Source organism: Bubalus bubalis, chromosome 5 (genome assembly GCF_019923935.1).
Source record: "Bubalus bubalis isolate 160015118507 breed Murrah chromosome 5, NDDB_SH_1, whole genome shotgun sequence".
In the NCBI taxonomy this organism is placed as follows: Eukaryota; Metazoa; Chordata; class Mammalia; order Artiodactyla; family Bovidae; genus Bubalus; species Bubalus bubalis.
The window spans coordinates 3,851,226-3,867,481 of NC_059161.1; the positions used below are offsets into that span (position 1 = coordinate 3,851,226).

At 39.8% G+C, this 16,256-nt stretch overlaps 1 protein-coding gene across 4 annotated transcripts in view; it reads right to left on the minus strand.

Moving 5' to 3' along the window:
• NEK7 (NIMA related kinase 7) overlaps positions 1-16,256 on the minus strand; it is a 139,091-nt gene that overhangs the window by 83,881 nt on the left and 38,954 nt on the right. For all 4 annotated transcript variants that reach the window (XM_044942637.2, XM_025285314.3, XM_025285312.3 and 1 more), the window contains exon 2: positions 139-223. In XM_044942637.2, the coding sequence (XP_044798572.1) occupies positions 139-195 (57 nt within the window). In that variant the 5' untranslated portion in view covers positions 196-223. The remainder of the gene's footprint in view (positions 1-138; positions 224-16,256) is intronic.

Sequence of the window (16,256 nt, forward strand, 5' to 3'; positions counted from 1 at the left end):
TCTAAGGAACTGTACAGGTTCGGCTTCCTTCCTCACTGTACCTGTATCCGCTTGTAAGCGCGCGTGCGCATGCACACACACACACACACACACACACACACACACAGTCTCCAGGCAGCGTTTATTAGAACAAGTTACCTGTGGCTGGAACTGAGGAACAGGTGGTCCTTGCATTCCTTGTGATTGCTCATCCATTGTCTGAAGCAACAAGAACTTCTGAACTCTGCAAAAAAGGTCAAGCCAAAATTTAAATAATGCAATCATTACCACGGCACGATCCACACTTGAGATGAGCCCAATGCTTCAAAAATGGCCATTAAGACATTCCCTACTCTCACCCGCCATTTGGTAAATTCAAGCTCTGTTTGGCTAACACAAAGAGTCATTGTCTCAACTCATTTTCTCAAAAGCAGCATTTCCTGCTTAGAAAATCCTGTTTTGTGCATGAAATCCTCTCTTCTCCACAGATCACAGAGGCCCCCACTCCCTCCCCGACATGAGAAGACAGTCACCATGGAAAGCTTCCTGTAGTCATGAGCGGCGCTTTAGATTCCCAAATCGCACCTCATCTCACACTCCACTCATGTTAGCACTTGTGCTCTTCAGGTCCAACTGAACTGCTTCCTGTGATTTCCAGGCCTATGTTTAAAAGGCCAGTCCTCCTATGAGGACTTATGCAGACATTCCTTGCAATTATAAGGTGTCCATCCATTAATTCAGTAAACACAAGCTGAAGACCATACACCAAGTCCTGCACAAGCTTAAGAGCTGGGCTATGAACCCAGCACAGCAAACACCTGTGTCCACTCCTGATTCTACACAACACCAAGTGTCTCTAGGCTCTTCCTAAGTGTAATTTCATAACTAAAATCTGTGGTTAAAAAACTAGGGTCCGTTCGGACCAACAGACAGAGAAACTAAAACACACTTTCACTTGATTATGCCCTTTAAAATGTCCATCAGCAGATGAATGGATAAGAAAGCTGTGGTACATATACACAATGGAGTATTATTCAGCCATTAAAAAGAATACATTTGAATCAGTTCTAATGAGGTGGATGAAACTGGAGCCTATTATACAGAGTGAAGTAAGCCAGAAAGAAAAACACCAATACAGTATACTAACGCATATATATGGAATTTAGAAAGATGGTAACAATAACCCTGTGTACGAGACAGCAAAAGAGACACTGATGTATAGAACAGTCTTATGGACTCTGTGGGAGAGGGAGAGGGTGGGAAGATTTGGGAGAATGGCATTGAAACATGTAAAATATCATGTATGAAATGAGATGCCAGTCCAGGTTCGATGCACGATACTGGATGCTTGGGGCTGGTGCACTGGGACGACCCAGAGGGATGGAATGGGGAGGGAGGAGGGAGGAGGGTTCAGGATGGGGAACACACGTATACCTGTGGTGGATTCATTTTGATATTTGGCAAATCTAATACAGTTATGTAAAGTTTAAAAATAAAATAAAATAAAATAAAAAAAAAACAAAAAAAAACAAAAACAAAAACAAAAAAACCCGTAAAAAGGTCCTAGACATGGGCCATTTGTATTGCAAATATTTTTCCCATCCTGTGACTTGTCTTTTAAAAACCTTCCCAATGGCATCTTTTAATTAACTTGTTAACTTTTGAAATTTAACAAGTTCTAATTAACCCATCTTTTCCTTTACGGTTAATGCTTTCGTATACAAAATGCTTAAATATTTAGGAATTATTTTCCTGTTGTAAATTCGCACACATTATCTTCCAACATAAGCTTTATTGCTCCACCTTTCATATTCCTATCTGCAATTGGCCTGGAATTAAAGTTTTGTACAATGTAAGGTGAAGTCAATATTCAGCTAGTTTTTCCACATGGCTATCCAACTGACTTCAAATCATTTACTGCAAAGATTATCCTTTATCCTCCCATATCTCACTACAGTGCTACTATACCAGCCTCAACATATATCAAATGACTGCACATATATATACTATACTAATGTCTGGTGTAGCTTTATTATAAAGTCTAGATATATGCCTAGTCATATTTCTGATTTTAATATAAAGTTTAGAACCAGCCTGTTTGTTTCTACTTAAAAAAAAAAAAAAAAAAAGAACTACTGGGATTTTGATTAGGATTACAAGAACTCTATAGATCAATCTGCAGAGAGACCTTTCATTTTAATAATATTGGGTCTTCAAACCCATAAACATAGGATATCTTATTAATAGGTTTAATTTCTTTCAAGAATGGCTTTCACTTTCCAAACTGGTCTTTCACATCTTCTTTTCAGATTATTTCCTAAATATATCTCGATACTATTAAGTATTTTTATCTCAATTTTCTGATAGTGTACAGAAATACAAATAATTTCTGTATATTGACCCTTTATCTTACAAACCTGCTAAGCTCACTTAATGGTTCAAGTAGATTTTTTTTGTAGATTCTGGTTTTATTGCAAAGGCTAGAACCTCCAGTACAATTAACAGAATCAAAGACATCCTTTTCTTGTTCCTATCTGAGGATGAAGGCATTCAGTCATTCACCATTAAGTATGATGTAAGATGGACATTTTTCATAAATGCCCTAATTTATCAAGTGCCCTTCTATTTTCACTTTGCTGGAAGATTTTATAAAGAATAGATGTTAGGTTTTCATCAAATTCTTCTGTGTCTGAGCTGATTAAACACTTTCTTAAAATGCTGAATTTTGGTGGCTCATTTATTTTGAATTTTGAACATTTATTTTGGCAAATGTTTAGCCAGTATTTCTGGAATGAACTCCCATTTAGTCATGATATATAATCATGTTTATGTATTGTTCAATTCAACTTTATATAGTGTTGGATTCAAGAAGAGAGGAGAAGGAAGGAGAATGAGAATCCCGGTAATGAATTAGAATACCTTTTAGTGTGAAATCTGAATCATTAAACAATCAAGAAACAATGATTTAAGGCTACACATTAAGGCTACATTGATTATTTAAAATGTGTATAAGCAACAAGGACACTTTTGCAAAAGGTAATATAAATTAAACAGTATCTCCAACTTAGGAAAAGAAAAGCTGTTACGAGCCAACTACACATCCAAGATGGTGTCTTACAACTTATTGCTATTATTCTAATGCAGGACAGATTATTGCTCAAAACTGCACATTTCAGAACATCAAAAAACTTTCATTTTTTAAAGCAAGGTGACATCACAATAAAGACTTAAAAAAAAAAAATCGATATCATTAAAACCAGTATTTCACGTCTAGTGCCCCATACAGTTTACATGAGACAACACATGGAAAAGAAAAGGCCTCCTGGTCCGAAACCTCTATGAAACACCACTTGCTGTAAGAAGCTGTCTCAGAGGGCCACAGTGAAGGCTAGCACAACCAAGGGTCCAAGCGGGCCTGCAGCTACAAAAGAAAACAGAAGACTTCACTTACATTCAACTTATTTAGTCACGAAACGCTTTCTTTGTGCAGCATATTTTAATAGCCCACAGCTCAGCTAACTGTAAGAAGACGCTATGAGAAATGAGCTAGATTATAACAAAGTGGGTTTCATCATACCTCCTGATGTGTGCAATGCCTAAGCAAATAAAATTATGAAGAAAAGAAGGCAAAATGAAAAAAAAATAAAGAAAACACAAAAAAAGAAACATAAAATTCAAAGAAATCTTACAAGTGACTAGCAGTCTGCGTCACTGGGAAATCAACTGCTACAGCATCCCAGACAAACAGCCCCCGCTCAGTCAAGGAAAGCCTGAGTGGAACTCTCATACTGCACATGGACTTGGTAATACAATGAACAAGGAGCAAAAAAATGTTCTTTGCGTAATATCTAACACGGCTCCAGGTGTCACTTGATTCTAACTGCTGCTGTTGAAAAAGAAAATATCAGTGTTTACATGCTGATCTAATAGTATCATATTTTCAAAGGCCACATATGCTTATATATTATCTTTCAGGTAACCCCCTCGTAAATAAAGACATTTAATGTATAAGTGTTAGACACACATTCGGTCTTCTGGATTGTAAGTCCCATGCTGCAGGGACCTGTGTTTGTTGTCCACAGCTCTGCTCCCAGCTTAGGCCAATGCTTGGCATAAAATCAGTGCTGAGCGAATATTTACTGAATAAATGAATGAATGTATCTCTATCAAAACATCAAGTAATAACTGCTACAGTTTAATAAGTCTAAAATCAATGGTGAGTAAAATTATGATCAAATTCAACAAATTTGGCAACCAGTCTTCCATCAAAAAAGGCTGCCCAAAGAAGGTGCTACCTGAACCGGGTTTTAAATAAGGAGGAGATACTCACACAGGTTAGATAAGGCAAGGAAGACAGGAAATCTAGGGAAAGGAAAGAACACATCAAAATATCCAAAAGCAGAGCACAACATCATGTAAGTAAAATTAAAATTGGCAAGTGGTGAGAGATAGCTGGGGGGAGTCAGGCTAACTTTTATGATATCCCCTTTATTCAACTGCTATCAGAGAGCTAATGCCGTGTTTCAAGCAGCTGAGGGAGGGAAGTGCCCTTTCTGAAATACAATCTTTCCTGCCGTATGACAGAGGAGAGGGGCTCACAACCACAGGACAGACCTGTCAAGAAGCGACGGTAACAATCCAGACAAGAGGTGATGAGGGCCCTCACCAAGGTCCTCTGATTTGACCTCAGCCAGCAGCCAACACAACTCGCTCACTTTCTGGAAATGTTCTGTGCCCCATGTGCTCTCATATAATAACTCCTTTTTCTGAGTTCCTTTTTCAGTCTAACATTTATGTCCAAGTGCTGTACGATGTGAATCTCTTTTTTTTTTAAACCTACATTCTTTCAGGTCATCCTTTCCAGTCCCATGACTTGATTACTATCCATCTACGATTACTCTGAAATTTATCTCATCTGTTCTGAGTTCTGAACCACAAACACAAATATCCAAATGACCACCTAGAATCGTCACAGTTTTTGAACAGAAGATTCCATCTGCCATTTCTAAAAAAAAAAAAAAAAAAAAAGTTGCTAAGTTCTTTAATCATCTTTCTCTCCTTACATTATCACCACCTATTCAGCTGATCCAGCCCAAACCTCTCAAATTTCTGCATCTCAGGACCTCTTTATCTGAGAACCCCAAAGACCCCTTTTTTTTGCTCACATGGGTCATATTTCTCATATTTCTCATATTAGAAATCAAAATAGAGCAATGCTTAAAATATATACTAATTCATTCACAAATAAGAGCAATAAATTATTATATGACTATAACATACTTTTATGAAAAATAGCTAACTTTGCAAATATTAGCTAGAAGAGAAGCACTGTTTTGCATTTTGTTAATTTCTTTAATGTCTATCTTCAGAAAAGAAGCAGCTTCTACATTCAAGTTGTTGAGATATGTTGTCTTGGCTGAGGTGTATTTTTAAAAATCTGGTCGTACAGATACACAGCTGGAAAATACAGGTGTGTTTTCATACCCACTGTGGATATTCTTCTTTAGCACTACAGCAAACTTTACAAGTGGTAGATTTGTAAAGGTTAACTGCAACATGGACTCTCAAAACTTATCAATGAACTTTTGTACTCTGATGTGAAAGTCTAATGGGCTCTCTTGCCCTCTAAATAGATCCTCTATTCATGCACGATCTTATAACACCCGTGCATGTCACCTGGAAAACTTTAGCTCCTTGAGTTACACAGATCCACTGAATGTTGACCATTTCATTATACAACATTCATAAACACACTCGATAGCGTCACCACTCGTCTCATCAGAAATCTTCAAGTACCAGGAAGATGTCAAGGTCAGAGTGATGAATATAATTTTTCCAAAATTCCAACCTTCACTTTAGAAGTTCAAATTTCATCATGAGGAACAAATAATGTCACTTGTTTTCCCTTAAATGTCAGGCAAACGTCTACAGAAGTCCCAAGTTTGAGTGTCCGTTTTTGTTTCAAGTAAAAACAGTGTCCGGTGAAAACATGAGCCGGCCAGGCGGCTCCTCCAACAACTGCAGAGATGCGCCTCCTCAACACAACCCCATCTGCTGCCATGGGGCTTCATGTCGACCTCCCGCTGCATCACGCACATTAAAGGACTTGTGCTCAAAGGTCGAAATGCAATCAAAAATAATACTCTTTAACTGCTTCATCAAATACAAGTTAAAAGGAAACTCGTCTTTTTTATTACAATTTTATACAGGTAGATAAGACAAAGACTAGTAGTTTGGTACCGCTGCACCCATTTAAGCTAAGGCATCCGTGCTTTTACAAACTTGCGCTAAGTCATGTCCAACTCTTTGCAACCCCATGGACTGCAGCATGCCAGGCTTCCCTGTCCTTCACTATCTCCCTGAGTTTCCTCAACTCATGTCCATTGATTCACTGATGCCATCCAACATCCCATCCTCTGTCACCCCCTTCTCCATCTGCCCTCAACCTTTCCCAGTCTTTTCCAATGAGTTGGCTCTTTGTATCAAATAATGTCTTAGTATTATAAAAATCCTTTGTGCAGACCACAAGAATGAACCTCAAGGACCCCACCCAACTCCTAACCCCCACGGTCCACCAAAGTGGACAGACCACACTTTCAGAAGCTCTGGTCTAGTCAAAAACCTAAAGTTCATGCTGACTGTTCCCTTTCCATCATCTCTCTGCTCCCCACTCCAACACATCAGGAAATACCATTTGTTCTATTTCTAAAAGAAATCTGAAATGTTTCCATGCTCTTCTAGCGCCACTAATACAACCCTGCAAGGTACCTCTGTATCCCTGCCAGGGATTACTCTCATATCCTATGAAGTGGCCTCTCTTTCTCCACTATTCTCTTCACACTGATATTTGAAAAACACAAATCAACTCATGATGCTCCCATTGCTCTTGGGTTAAAATCCCAAGTGCTTGCCAAATACTGCAGGGCCCTCCCTGTAAGTCATCTCCAGCCACCTCTCCCACAGCAGGTCATCCCAGTCTCTCTCACTGACTCCCTTCCATCAACACGAACCCCTCTTCTGTCCCTGAAACCGCTGGCATCCTCCCTGGCTTCAGGGCCTCTGTGCTCGCTGTATCCATGCTAAAAATCCTCTCCAAAGTAGGACCAGACCTCCCCCAGCCCACTTACCTTTCACATCATCACTCTATTCAGGTCTTTTGCTCATTTTTAAAATTTATACTGAGTTGTATGAGTTCTTTATATATTTTTAGAGATTAACCCCTTATCAGACATGTCATTTGCAAATATTTTCTCCCATTCAGTAGGCTCTTTTCATTTTTATTTCATTCTCTGTGCAAAAGCTTTTAACTTTGTTTACGGCCCATTTACTTATTTTTGCTTTTGTTTCTCTCACTGGAGGAGATAGATCAAAAACTATATTGCTAAGATCAGTGTCAAAGAACACACTGCCTCTGCTTCCTTCTAAGAGTTTTATGGTTTCAGGCCTTACATTGAGGTCTTTATTTTATTTTTGTATATTGTATAAAAAATTTTTCTAATATCATTCATTTACATATAGCTTACCAGTGTTTGCAACACCATATATGTCCCTCCCTCACTGTACATTCTCATCTCCTTTGTTATAGATTAACTGACCATATAGTTCAGTTCAGTTCAGTTCAGTCGCTCAGTCGTGTCCGACTCTGCGACTCCTGAATCACAGCACGCCAGGCCTCCCTGTCCATCACCAACTCCTGGAGTTCACCCAGACTCACGTCCACCGAGTCAGTGATGCCATCCAGCCATCTCATACTCTGTCGTCCCCTTCTCTTCCTGCCCCCAATCCCTCCCAGCATCAGAGTCTTTTCCAATGAGTCAATTCTTCGCATGAGGTGGCCAAAGTACTGGAGTTTCGGCTTTAGCATCATTCCTTCCAAAGAAATCCCAGGGCTGATCTCCTTCAGAATGGCCTGGTTGGACCTCCTTGCAGCCCAAGAGACTCAGGTTTATTTCTGGGCTTCGTATTCTAGCCCACTGATTTATGTGTATATTTCTGTCCCAGTTCCATACTGTTTTGATTACTGTAACTTTACAGCATAGTCTGAAATCAGACAGCATGATACTTCCAGCTTTGTGCTTTTTTCTCAAGAATGCTTTGGCTATTTGGGGGTCTTTTGTGTGAAAAGTGTTAGTCACTCAGTCATGTCCAACTCTTTGTGACCCCATGGACTGTACCCTGCCAGGCTTCTCTGCCCATGGGATTCTCCAGGCAAGTATACTGGAGTGGGTTGCCATTCCCTTCTTCAGGGGGATCTTCCAGACCCAAGGATCAAACCTGGGTCTCCTGCATTGGCAGGCAGATGCTCTGCAGTCTGATCAACCAAGGAAGCCAACTTTAGGTAGTATAGCAATACCAAATCTTGTTTTAACAGCATTAATGTCTGTTTTATTTATCCCATTTTTTTGTGGTTCCACACTAATTTTAAAATTATTTGTTCTAATTCTGTGAAAAGTGTCATGGGTATTTTGAATAGGAATTGAATTAGATCTGTATATTGCTTTGGGTAGTATGGACATTTTAACAATATTAATTCTTCCAACTCATGAATATGGTATATCTTCCCATCTATTTGTATCATCTTCCATTTTTTTCATCAATATTTTATACTTTTCAAAGTATAGGTCTCTCACCTGCTTAAATTTATTCCTAAGTATTTTATTCTTTTTGATGCAGTTGTACATGGATTTTCATGATTTCTCTTTCTAAAGATAGTTTCATTATTAGTGTATAGAAATGCAATAGACTTGTGTATATTAATCTTGTATCCTGCAACTTTATTGAATTTATTTATTAGTTCTAATAATTTGGGGGTGGAGAATTTTGGGTTTTTTATATACAATATCATGTGACCTATGAACAGCGGCAGTATTGCCTCTTCCCTTCCGGTCTGGGTGCTTGTATTTCTTTTCCCGGTCTGACGGCAGTGCCTAGGATTTCCAATATTATGCTAAATAGAAGTGGGAAGAGTGCGCATTATCTTATCCCTGATCTTAGAGGAAAAGCTTTCAGCTTTTCATCACTGAGTGTGAAGTAAGCTTCGGGTTGTCATTAGGCTTTTATTATGTTGAGGTGTATTTCCTCTGTACCAACTTTGTTGAGAGTTTCTATCATAAATAGACGTTTAAATACTACAAATATTTTCATGTAGATCCACTACCTCAGTACACATTAAAGTAAAACAATCTTCCCATATTCTTGTGTGTAGTCACATATTTTGTAGAAAAGAAAACTACAAAATTAGGAATCTGAATCTCAAGATATAAAAGCTGAGTAACAAACTATTTTTATGCAGTTGTGTCTGCCAGTGAACTGAAATTTCATAATTCACATGACCCTGGTAAGAAAATTATTAAAAGTCAAAATACTATATATATAATAAATAATACAGCCCTCAGGGACACGGTATGATATGGCCATCTTAATTTAAACACTGAAATATGGCACCATTCCCTAAGTGAAAACAATATCTTTCTTAGTTCCCATATTTTAATAAATGTATAAAATACAAAGCCCTGAGACAGTTAAAAGGAAATTAAATCATGCTAACTATATACTTTTTTCTGCATAATACTTAAAATGAATAACTTCAGTTAATATATTCACCTTAGACAAAATCTTCAACAAAATGAGAATCTTTATTGTGTCTGCAGACATCCTCAATGAATTTCACCTTTAAAAATTTTTAATTTTTACAGAAACTGACTTAAAAATCATACATTTCAAAACACAAACCTGACTTTTTGTCAACTGTAAAATATGGTACTGAAACGTATGTAATAGAATATAAAAAGAAGAGACTTAAATACATATTTGTAAGAAAATAATTATTGAATTTTATTTGTGATCATGATGTTGGTCAAAAAACATAACTAGCCATTAAATTTTAAAAAGGTAATTATAGTTAAAATGCTGAGCTAAAGAAAAATATTTCCTTCATTCTGCAACAAAAATTACCTAACAATGAAGACATAAAGGCCAGTCAATCTTGCAATCTTTCAATTTCTAACTTAAAGCTTTAGTAAATACAAATCATAATAATGGATATGTATAGGTTCTGTTTATTAAAAATCTTTCTCCTTCTGTTTCCACACATGTATTTTGACAGTTTCATCATACTACCCAGGTTCTCTGCAACCAGTGTGGACCTAGTACAAAATCCTAAATATTAAACTATGTAGCAGCAATCTGAAGAGAGATTTAAGATAAACAATGATCAATTATATGGTTCCTTCTCTAACTAACATATACTTTTCATTTTATTAAAGACTTCAGAAGTTACTTCCTGCTACTCATTACAGAACTTTTAAAACAGTATTCTCGACAAAGGCAAGTTAAAATGGCAATCCAAGTATAAATAATAAAATTATAGCACTGGGGAAAAAAAGTAGAAGATCTAATTCTAGTTTTAAATCTAACACCACAGTTTCATTCATAAAGCAGAATGCCCTGTCTTAACACTGTGTATATTTTATAGGCACAAAGAAATGTACATTAGAAATAAATATAAAACATGTTGAATATCACTGATAAAGAAATACAAATTTAAACAATGACAAAGTATGCAATTGATAATCTTTCAAAATGACACATATTTTTAAATTACATGTAATGCTTATACATATGTAATAACCTTTCTAGAAAGCAATACAGAAATAAACATTAATAATCATTCATACCCTTTTACTCAGTACTCTTAATCCCACAACTCAATCCTAAAGAAATAAATCAGTGACTGAATTCTGGATTACATACAAGAATGTATATTAAAAGACATTTATCAAAAAGGAAAACTATGAACAACATAATGGTCCAACAATATGAAAATGTCTCAATAAATTATAGTAAATACAGAAACTGGAACCCTAGACTGACCAAACGTTTATAAAAATTGCAATGACAGTTAAAGATGTATGTACCCAGTACAATATGAAAGGAAAAAGCAAAATTCAGAGACAATTTCCAAGTTAGATGTACTCAAAGTATACTGTTTTTATCACTAACAATTAGATAATTACGCACGCACTTGTTTAAGCTACCTATCTTGCCAAAATGTCAGCCAGATAAGGGTAGGAAATTCTATACATCACTGCACCCCCTCGATACCTGGCACGGAATTAAACATACAGTAAATACATAGTCATCTATAATTCTAATATTAATTCATAATGTATTAAATCAAAAATAGCAAGTTACAGTTGTTCTCTTTTTTAAAGCACATTTGAATTACATGTATGGGTATAAAAAATAATACAGGCAAACTCCGCTTCCATAATCGCAAAAGGACAATTCAGACAACCCCTGCCCCCAGGAGGACAGTTACTTATACAAATGTTTCTTAATCTGCTTTAAAGCATCACAGTTTGGAAACAGGGAAGAGTTAAAGGAGCAGTACCTGAGGGGTGGAGGAAAACCCAGAGACGGGGGTCTACTATCTGGGCACTCCCCACTGAGCACAGACTGGCTGTGGGGGGCTGCAGAGCACTCCCCACCCCTGCGGACTAGAGAAACAGTGCAGTCCACAGCTCACCACCGGGGCTTGGCGACAACCCCGCCAGTTGGGCTGGGACAACTTTCAGGGCATTACATCCCCTGAAACTGGACTGAGGTCATCTCTGAGAGCGAATGGGCTTCCCAGGTGGCTCAGGGGTAAAGAATCCACCTGTAATTTGGGAGATAGGGGTTCGATCCCAGGGTGGAGAAGATCCCCTGGAGGAGGGAATGGCCACCCACTCCAGTATGCTTGCCTGGAGAATCCCATGGACAGAGGAGCCTGGTGGGCCACAGTCAATGGGGTCACAAAGAGCACGCAGGCATACACACAGAGCTAAACCCCCAGGCACCTGGCAGAAACACATGGAAACATACCCTGGAGAAAGAGATTATCTCAGGCTTCACATCACTTCTACTATCAATCCTAAACATATAATTTCAGAGAGGTAACCAAAAATAATCCGGCACTCTAGCAAACAAGACTACACAAACAAAAACCAGCACGGAACAGACAGAATGAAAACGCTCTCGGAGGGAAGGCAGAAGACGCAGGAAGGAATCATAATGCGACGTCAGACATCTGGCAGACATTTAAGTAAGTGTTATCGGCATGTACCAACAGATAAGAGTGACTGCAGGGCCGAGCACGTGGAGACCGCCACAGAGACAGAGGCTGCGTGGAGATAGAGCGCTCTGAGGTTCCTCTTAGGATGTCTGGGAAAGCCAAAGGGACAAATTAACACTATCTTTACCTTGCCAGTCTAAATATCTTGTCTGAAACTTATTTTAGTACTTTTTTATTATAGTATAATTTATATACAGGAAAATTTCCATTTTCCTGTGCGATTTTCATAGGTTTTGACAAAGTTAGCCTTGTAACTGCCACCAGAATCAAAATGAGAAGGTCTGTCGACCCATACAATTCTCTGTGTCCCTTTACAGTCAAACGCGCCCCAATTCCTGGCAACCGCTCATCTGTCTTCCGTCCCTTCATCCTCCCTTTACCAGAAGAGCATGTAGATGGAGCCACACGGAACACAGTCCTCTGAGCTGGGCCTCCTTCGCTCGCCCAGGGTACCTGAGACGCATCTGTGTTGCTGCACACCGTCTGCTCATTCCTACTGTTTGCTTCTCCATTCTCTAATTAAAGGACATTTGTCTTGTTTTCCGGTTCTGGGCAGTTACAAATAAAGCCATTGTAAACATCTGCGTACTGGTTCACATTTAAGTTTTCACTTCACTCATGTAAATATCTAGCAAAGAAATTACCTGGGTAACGTTAAGATTTTAATAAAGCTGCTTGCAAAACAGAAGGCCTGTATCTGGTACGCTGAGAAGAAAACGAACAGCACCTGCCGTCACTCTGCTTTCCGTACAGCTCCCTGTGGTCTCAGGGAGCTGCTCCTTCCTTGTTCTTTCTTTGTTACTCCAGTAAGAGCGTCATAAAAGACAGGGGATCGGGTTTGCCTACAGGATTTGTATTTCTGTCAAGTCATCATGTGAGAAACAAGGAAATAAGAGAGAATTTCTAATAAAAATTATGGCAAACTGAGAAATGTGTTGAACCTTTCGCTCTTCTGGAAAGGCAGACATTACCATCCCGTGATTATTCAGTGACTCAGAAATGGCCTAAAATAAAATAGATAAGAAGAATGCAAGTGCTGAATTTTAAAACTGAACAATTAAGCCCAGAATGAGGACAGTTTGTTTATGAATTCCTATTGCTACTCCTATAAAATGCATATGCTTGCTGACTAGTCAATAGGAGTGAAATATGGAAAAAAGTAGAACACAGCCAGCCAGAGATATGTTTAAGTAGTTAAATATAAACTGTCTGGATATGGAGTAATTCACAGTGAACTTTTTTCCAAGAAAGGGAAAAGAAGACAAGTTGAGCACACTTGGTAAACACGTCCTTCTCTGAACTAAACCTTTTTAGGGCCGCTGCTCCACTTCAAGCATGCTCCCTAAAACATCTGAAAAGAAGGGTTTGACACGAGAAGGCAGAGAAGTGTCCACTGAAAAATCATTTTAACGTGTTTTATGTTAGAGAATCACTAAAAGTAACAAAATAAAGGTTGAGACAATCAGGGCCAATGTTTCCACTATGGTTCTTGTGACACCTGCTGGTTTGATCTTATCTTCGTCCCTAATATACACCCATGTGTGAGACAGAAGCATTTTATATACAAAACTCTGTAGCACATGAAACAGAATCCTGAGATTAATCAACAGACCAATGAACCAAAAACATAATGAGCACACGTCGGCCAACTAATCACTTCTCACAGCCACTGAGTTACTGAAATCAGTGTTGTTGGGTTTACTAGAAGTCACTTCCCAATGAATTTAATGAATACAAGCTGTCTGTGACCTAATACTTTGATTCTACCTTATTATTTAATTCTGATAGTAAAGTTGCATATTTAACTGTCAACTGCAAAAGACAGTAGAGCATGCTATTAGAATTCAAAAATGCCAAAATGTAAATGTCTTCAAATATATTATCTAGGATAATTTTCTGGTTTGTTTGCAGCAAATCCAAAACTGTGTCTTTGTCAGATAACACACATCCCTTACTAAGTAAGCCCTCACTTTTTACCCCTTCCGCCCCTCCTCCTCGCCCCTAAACCCATTATAAAATATGGTGTCAGAGGCTTCTCGTCACACCTACCATTGCACCGCAGCCTTTACTGCCGATCGCATCAGAGATCACTCAAAATGCCTGAGTGCGTGAACAACTCCACATGAAAGAAACTCTTTAGGATTAAAAAACTGTAACAGAACTGCAAGGAAAAAGATTTCCTAACACTGAATTTCATAATGCTAAAAAACGCTTCATTCCAGTTGACTCACCCTCTGAATAAATATATCAAACCTGAAAAAAACAAACTTTCTTCTTCCTAGGATCTTTGCTGTTTCATACTGCTAACATTTAAAAAAAAAAAAAAAATGTAATGTCTCTAAAGAAAAAGAAATACTCCAGTAAGTCATCTTTTTACTTGCTACTTTTTGCTACTTTTTCCCAGTTCAGCAAATCTAATAAGCAACAGGCTCCACACACCACCATTCAGTAGAGGCTGGATTAATTCAAACCCAAGACAGTGCTCAAGGATACATAAGAGGAGGTCAGAAAATGTGCAGTGTAGGTTGTGAGTAAACACATTTCCTTCACTTCTTAATTATGCATTGATTCGCATGCAGCAAAGAGTTGCTTAAACCTAAATGAGACTTACTTTCTAACAGACCATTCTGAACAAAATCAGTCCTGAATGTAGCCTGTGAATCAGCAGTTCTCAGCTATGTTTGGCTACCAGGTCCCCTGTGCTGTTGCTGCTGTTTAGCTGTCTGGCCCGACACCCTGATTCCCGGCCCAATTCCAACTGATCAGTCTGGAGTGGGACCTACATCTCTCCGCTGAAGAACATATACATAAAAGGTACACAGAGGAGGACGGGGCACAACTTGGTCTGCGAACTACACGGCATTAGAACTTAACAGGCTGTGTCCCACTTTGCCCTGGTGTCCAGGGCATCACTGCAGCTGGGGTGACCAGCACTCTGGCTACCAAACCTGCCCCACAGGCCAGGCCCACCACCTGGCCTGCTTCAGACACGGCAGACAGGCTGTTCACGCTCCTCTGTGTGAGTCTAAATTGGGCTCAAACAAAAAGAAACCGGGCTGTGCGTGGAGGGGGGGGGGGGGGGGGGGGGGGGGGTGCAGTTATTCCAGGACACTGGGCAGTGATCTGGGGAGGTGCAGTGGGAGCGACCCCAGTAGGAGCTCCAGACTCTAGGGTGGATTTCTGTTATTAACATGTTATTGTTGTATGTTTGTTTGTTTTTTTTTTAAGTAAAATTAGAAGGAACATAAACACCTCTCAGCACACACAGAAGTCTCTCTTGAATGTCTCTCCCCTCCTTGTTTAAAACAGATCTAAACGGATCATCCATTGGTTTCAAAAACATGTATGATCTAATTCCCTAAACTACAATGTTTGGAAGAGTCATGTCAGACCATACTTACAAATGAAACATCTGAGTTTGATTTTTAAAATAACAAGTAGGTAGGTCTAAGCTGTTGAGCCTGAGCCATCAAGCATCCTCCTTTCTGCCAGTTAGCGCGGCAACCGATCAGGACTAAGATGTGCGCTCCTCTCTGAGCCCTCGATGGGTCACCAGGGTGCACCCACCTCTGCGTTCGTGGAGAGGACCCTGAGAAAGAAAGGCTTGAGGAAGGAAATCAGGAGAGAGGGAAGAGCGAGGAGGAGGGAGGCGCGGGAAGAAGGGAGGCGGACGGGAGCCTGGTGAGGCGGCGAGGCCGGGTCTGGGTCGCAGCAGTGCTGCTTTGCCCGAGCTCCCATCACTGGCAGCCCCGACACGGGCGGGGCGCGGGCGGTCCTCCCACCCTTTCAGCCGCAGGCCTGTCCTGATGGGGAAGTGTTCTGGGAACGGGGGCCGCAGTCCTCAGCGCCCCTCCCTGCGGTCCCCACTCCCCGGACAGGGCTCTCAGGCTCAGAACGGCAGCAAGAGTGGCCGAGCGAACAGGAACCCCGTTCTCAGCGGAGACGCAAGGCTCCATGGCACACACTCCTGCTGCCCCCGGGCAGCGAGGTCCCCGAGTGCTGGGGTGTCCTATGAGGCTTCTCCAACCTCCTCCAACGTGGGAGGAGCTGGACTCGGGTCACGTCGGGGAGACCTTTGCTCCCAGTCAACAGTTTCTGTTAGAAGGTGCCAAGCTTTTACTCTCTTTTGCATCACTCAACACATGTGCCCCCCAAAATAACC